This window comes from Cotesia glomerata, unplaced genomic scaffold (assembly GCF_020080835.1).
Source record: "Cotesia glomerata isolate CgM1 unplaced genomic scaffold, MPM_Cglom_v2.3 scaffold_154, whole genome shotgun sequence".
NCBI lineage: Eukaryota > Metazoa > Arthropoda > Insecta > Hymenoptera > Braconidae > Cotesia > Cotesia glomerata.
In genome coordinates, this window is record NW_025401931.1 from 1 (window position 1) to 6,573 (window position 6,573).

The window sequence follows — 6,573 nt, forward strand, 5'->3', positions numbered from 1 at the left end:
GTATAATTTAAACATTATTATTTAATTATTAACAATTATAATTTATTTAATACACTGAACTAGCAATATGAACAATATTAACAAATAAGATATCGTTAATGTTAAACGTTAGAAATAATAAAATGACGACAGACTTGGATAAGAGAACGAATCCACGGTCAGAAGGACAGCAATCAGTTATCGCTCACTGTTCAGAGAGAACTGACTCTTGTCAAAACTTATTTTTCAATCCGTAGCTCCTTCAGGTAATTATTCTGAAAAAAATGTACAAGCTACGTTTTGCAATTGTACATTCCGAAGATGTACACTTGGGTATTGCTGTCCCTTGACCGTGGCTACGTTAGACCCGCAGATGTGATCTTTCGAACCCGAAGCCTACCGTCATAAAAGACTTAAAGGAAAGTTTAACTAAAATTTCCTTAGCGGATTAAGTCGTAAAAATTAAAATTCTAAGTTTTATTTTCTAGCTATAAACTAAAAGTGCTTAGGATTTTCCCATCCCTTGGGAAGAACCCAGCTATTCTCATCTCCGACACGGCCATCCTGACGATCACACGTCCTCGGGTGCATCTAAAATTTGGTTTTTGCTTAACGTTAGATTTAAATTAACAACTTCAAATAATGAATGATCTACTTTGAATAATCTGCCGATTCAGGGATCCAACCGAACAACGAAGAATAGTAGAGTTTATAAAATATTTTAAAGAACTTTAAATTGTGTAATCGCTAATGCCAGTTGTGTTTCGCAAGCTGTAGATTCTCTTTAAATTTTATTCTTTGCAAATGACAGGATAAACACATCTAAATTACTTTAGACTCCACTGCCACACTGGGCAAGTGGTGTAAAGGAATCACATCTAAATTGCTTTAGACTCCACTGTCACACTGGACAAGTGGTGTAAAGGAAACACATCTAAATTGCTTTAGACTCCACTGCCACACTGGGCAAGTGGTGTAAAGGAAACACATCTTAATTGCTTTAGACTCCACTGTCATACTGGACAAGTGGTGTAAAAGATAGAAATCTAAATTGCTTTAGACTCCACTGCCACACTGGACAAGTGGTGTAAAGGAAACACATCTAAATTGCTTTAGACTCCACTGCCACACTGGACAAGTGGTGTAAAGGAAACACATCTAAATTGCTTTAGACTCCACTGCCACACTGGACAAGTGGTGTAAAGGAAACACATCTAAATTGCTTTAGACTCCACTGTCATACTGGACAAGTGGTATAGGTTTATTTGGTTCAAATTACTGTCCATGTTCTTCAGAGCTTTCTACATTTATTGAGTCATTTTCGTCCTCAGGATCACTAAGATCCAACTCGCTAGGAACACAACTCTGCGGCATTTTTCTTAATTTATCGTGACTGTATTTATACGTTCTTTTGCCTTTAACTGAATTTAAAATATATCTGTCTCCTTCTAAAACCTTCGCTATTACAAATGGACCCCTAAATTTCGGATCTAACTTAGTCTGATTTCTTTCTTCGTTTTCAATAATACGAAATCACCAATGCTAAACTTGCATTTATTATTTTCCGATAAAGGGTACCGGATCTTAATTCGTACGTCTTTAAAATGTCTTCCGCGATTTCATCGTCTTGTAATTTAGAAACGATTTCTGAAATTTGAGGATCACGACGTTGCTCTGCTAGTAACCAATCTTCCGATATTTCCGTAAAAATTAATTACCTTCTCTTCAATTTTATCAAAAAGGTTTACGAGTGATGTCAATTGGGTTACGAGAAAAGAAGTCAACATGTGACATTCGTTTCCCTTCTCTGTAAACAATTTCAAAAGTGAAGGATTGTAGAAAAGCCCACCATCTATGAACCCGGTCATTTTAAATTGATTTTATTTTTGAGACGCTTTTTAAAGAATTGCAGTCAGTAACAACTGTAAATTCTCGACCATGTAAATAATGCCGAAAGTGCTTAATTGAGTTTACTACGGCTAAGGTTTCCAGCTCGTACGAATGATACCTGGATTCGGCTGAGCTAGTCCTTTTACTATAGTATTCTACAACTCTATTGTTACCTTCTACTTTTAACATTAATATAGCCCCGTAACCGTCAGAGCTAGCATCGGTGTGTAGTTCAATCGGATAATTAGGGTCGAAAGATTATCAACACTGGCTCATTTGTTAAGATGGTAATTATTTTTGTCGTAGGGTTTCGTGTTTATCTTGCCAATCTATGTTTTTGTTTCCTGAGGTAAGAGAGTATAAAGGTTTCATAATTTGAGAAAAACTTTGGGATGAATTTACGGAAATAAGAAGCTAAACCGATAAATTGTCTTAATTGTGTAACAGTAGTTGGTGCAGGTAAAGAATTTAAAGCTTGTATTTTACGCGGATTGGGTCTTATGTTACCATTAGTGACTTCATAACCCAGGTAAAGAGATTGATGTTTTAAGGAATGAACATTTAGCAAAGTTAAATGAAAATCCAGTTTTAACCAGAACGTTTAGAAGGGTTTCCAACCGTTCCAACGCCTGCTCTATCGAACTCGCAATAATAAGCACATCATCTAAGTAAACTACAACCCAAGAGTAAGCTAAATCACCCAGAGCTTTGAGAATTTCTCTTTGAAAACAGACGGTGCATTTTCAATCGAAATGGCATTTTTAGATATTCATATTGACCATCGGGAGTCACAAAAGCAGTGAATTCAGTAGAATTTGGGTGGATACCGATTTGGTGAAAGCCGCTAGCCATATCTAAGCTTATAAAATATTTAGCATCCCGTAATCTCGCGATCTGATCTGAAATTAAGGGTAAAGGAAATCTATCTGCAACGGTATTTTTATTTAACTCTCGGTAATCTACACAAAGTCTATCTGAACCATCTTTCTTCTTAACGAGTAATATAGGGCTAGAAAACGGTGAATTACTAGGTTTTATAATTTTTGCTTTAAGTAATTCTTCGATTCTTTCACGGACAATTTCCCGCTCTTCAACGCTAAGTCGATACGGTCTTCTCTGAACGGTAATATTAGGTCTATGAGACGTATTTCTAATTGACCTGTAGTAACTTCGGTTCGGGGAAAACCCGTGATAAAAGAATCTTTAAAATTTTCTAAAACGGAAATTAATCTAGTTTTATCATTACCCGTGACGTCAGTGTCTACTTTGTTGAAGTTAATCTCACTAGGAACTGTTTCGCATGTATTGACTACTTTAGCCTTGCAAATGGTAAAATGATTTTGCGTAATATTTACTTCGAAACCCTGACCTAGAATTTCACGACCAATCATTATATTATGTTTTAAATAATTATCGGGAATTACATGAAAGACTATCTCCAATGTAAAGTTATTTATACGAACAGTAGATAAAATTTGTAATGTACATTTTACACAATTATCTCCGATACCTCTCATTAAAACTATATCATTGATATGTTTTCCAGAAAATTTATTGGCAACCGATTCTTTAATTAGTGAGCACTCAGCTCCTGAATCAAAGCAAAATGGAAACGACTTTCACCCATATGGGTCATTGTACCCACTGGAACATCCACGGTGCAAAAGTCCACTCGGCGTTCGGTGCTCGAGTGCTGATTTCCACTGTTGTTGCCGCTGTTGCTGTTGTTCTTCCTTGACGGACAGTTTGGTGCAATATGACCCTCTTTATGGCACTTAAAGCAGGTTACTTTTATCGCGGTGGATGGTCGACTTCCTTCTGGACTATGAGAATTTTTCCTCTTGTCCAGAAATGACTTCTTGCGACATTCAGATATTTTGTGACCAGAAATACCGCAGAAAAGACATTTAATCCGTGTCTCCGTTGGCTTGAAGCGTTTCGGGTCTGAACTTGACGAGTTCTCGGACGATTGCAACGGTCGCTTCTTTGCGTACGAGTAAGCCCTCATTTCATTAAGAAATTGGTCTTCCGTTTTTACCTCACTCGTAAGCGCTGTGCGTTCGACCCGGTGATCTTGCGATGTTAATCGATAGAGAACAGCGCCGTTGATAATCTCCGCCATACTCAAATTTTCCCACCTCGCCTTGAGAAGAGAGCGTAAACGAATCCCAAAAGCTCCAGTTGTCTCGTCTTTTAACGGTTGTTCGTTAAAAATCTTCATAAGGGCAGAAGCTGCGGTTTCTCTTCCACCAAAACGGGAAATAAAGTTCCTTGAATCGAGACCAAGTAATAGTTCCTCCAACCATAATTTGAGTCAACCACTGTGCAGCGGAACCCTCTAAGGCGCTACTAAGCGCGGAAAATAGTGCACTGCCTTGCAATGGATTTTCTTCCATCATAATGCTAACAGCTGAACTCCATGCAGCCGGATCAGAGCCAGAGGTTTCTGGGTTAAAACGTGGTAGTGTAAACTTCCTGGAATTTGTGTCAGGTTTTTGGGCAATTGATTGAATCAGCTCACGTAAAATAGCCATATGCTCTTTGCATTGATATACTCGGCGTCGATCCCACTTCTGATGTCGGATTAGCGTTGGGTTGAGAAGGGCGCATACTATTATTATTATCTTGAGACATTTTATTATTTAATCACAATATCTAGATGACACAAATATCGTACAACTTTATTAATACACAATTATAGTTTCTTGTAACAATGTTTTACTTAAGCGTAGCACACACACACACATACACACACAATGTTATCTAGTCACTACACTAAAAGTATAATTTAATATTATTATTTAATTATTAACAATTATAATTTATTTAATACACTGAACTAGCAATATGAACAATATTAACAAATAAGATATCGTTAATGTTAAACGTTAGAAATAATAAAATGACGACAGACTTGGATAAAGAGAACGAATCCACGGTCAGAAGGACAGCAATCAGTTATCGCTCACTGTTCAGAGAGAACTGACTCTTGTCAAAACTTATTTTTCAATCCGTAGCTCCTTCAGGTAATTATTCTGAAAAAATGTACAAGCTACGTTTTGCAATTGTACATTCCGAAGATGTACACTTGGGTATTGCTGTCCCTTGACCGTGGCTACGTTAGACCCGCACATGTCACTTTTCCAACCCGTGGCTACCGTCATAAAAGACTTAAGAAAAGTTTAACTAAAATTTCCTTAGCGGATTAAGTCGTAAAATTAAAATTCTAAGTTTTATTTTCTAGCTATAAACTAAAAGTGCTTAGGATTTTCCCATCCCTTGGGAAGAACCCAGCTATTCTCATCTCCGACATATATATATATATATATATATATATATATATATATCAATTTATTACTCTACACGGAGAGAAAAAATAAGTTTGGAAAATCAGAAAAGTGCACGTCTTATAACGCTGATTTATCACAAAAAAATCTGGAAAATGGTTGACCCTAAAGGCCATCCCTGCAACTTCCGCTAATTCCATATCTAAGCGCTTAAAATTGCACTTATGAGGTTTTTGAGCACTTTAAGTCAAAAGTCTGATAAAAGTTTCATAGAACACTATTTTTCGAACTTTCGAACCCATCAATCAATCAATCAACCAATCAACCCATTTTCAATGTTCTTGGCAACAATCGACGTGGTTTTTAGACACTGAAAATTATTTTATTTCATCAAAAAACAATCCAAAAGAAATGTCGACGTTATGTAAAAAGAAACATTTTTTCGATTATTCGTTGATTCATTTAAGAGTTATTGTACTTTGAAAGTTCAAAAATAGTGTTCTACGAAACTTTTATCAGACTTTTTGACTTCAAGAGCTCAACACCCTCATAAGTGCAATTTTAAGCGCTTAGATATGAAATTAGCGGAAGTTGCAGGGATGGCCTTTAGGGTCAATCGTTTTCCAGATTTTCTTGGGATAAATGAGCGTTATGAGACGTGCACTTTTCTGATTTTCCAAACTTATCTTTTCTCTCCATGTAGAGTAATAAATTGATAATTCCGTGAAACTTTTTAAAAATAGAATTCATTGAACTTCGGGTCATGATTTTTTTACAGTAAATGAAAAAAAGAAAAAAATTTGATACATGAGTAATTTTTTAGTTTTATGAAAATCTTAGCGCATCAGAACCAATTTAACATATAAAAATAATTTTTAAGACAGTAATAAATTAATTTGTATCAGTTTAATATTTGAAAAATTAAAATTTTATACATTTAGAAGTTTACGTCTAAATAACTTTAGAACAGCTGTCTTTATGATAAAAGTGTAAGAGACCTTTTGTAGAACGTTGAATTTTCTATAAGAATATGCTATGGACTTTTTATATGAGGTGTGTATGCCGAGCTAGAAAAATAAACAAAAAATTTTTTTCCTATGTTATTTAAATGGGAAATGAAAAATTAGGGACAGACACCTCTAAATATTAATATTAAGAGTCTGCTTTGAACAGGCTTCTGTTCTCACCTACATGCAAGTTTTCAGCCTGTTTTTCGTTGGGAAAAAAAAGTCGTCTAAAATTGACACACCAATATATTATATTTATTGTTGATCATCAATAATTGATTGTTTTATTTGTTACCTGTGAATTAAGGTTTCATACGATAGTGAAAGATTACAGTCCGAATTTTTTCTTGTTGTATTTTTCTTTTTATTTGTTCATTTGTAAAAAATAAGAAAGATCTTTCAATATAATT

The 6,573-nt window shown here is 35.3% G+C and overlaps 1 protein-coding gene across 1 annotated transcript; it reads right to left on the reverse strand.

The window, feature by feature from the left end:
- Window positions 1-401: 401 nt before the first annotated feature.
- Window positions 402-4,403, reverse strand: LOC123273890. Its single transcript, XM_044741370.1, has 3 exons — window positions 4,192-4,403; window positions 3,493-4,139; window positions 402-570 (listed from the first exon to the last, which is right to left on the reverse strand). The coding sequence occupies exons 1-3, from the start codon at window positions 4,401-4,403 to the stop codon at window positions 551-553; spliced, it is 879 nt and encodes a 292-aa protein (XP_044597305.1). The 3' UTR covers window positions 402-550.
- Between the last annotated feature and the right edge of the window lie 2,170 nt (window positions 4,404-6,573).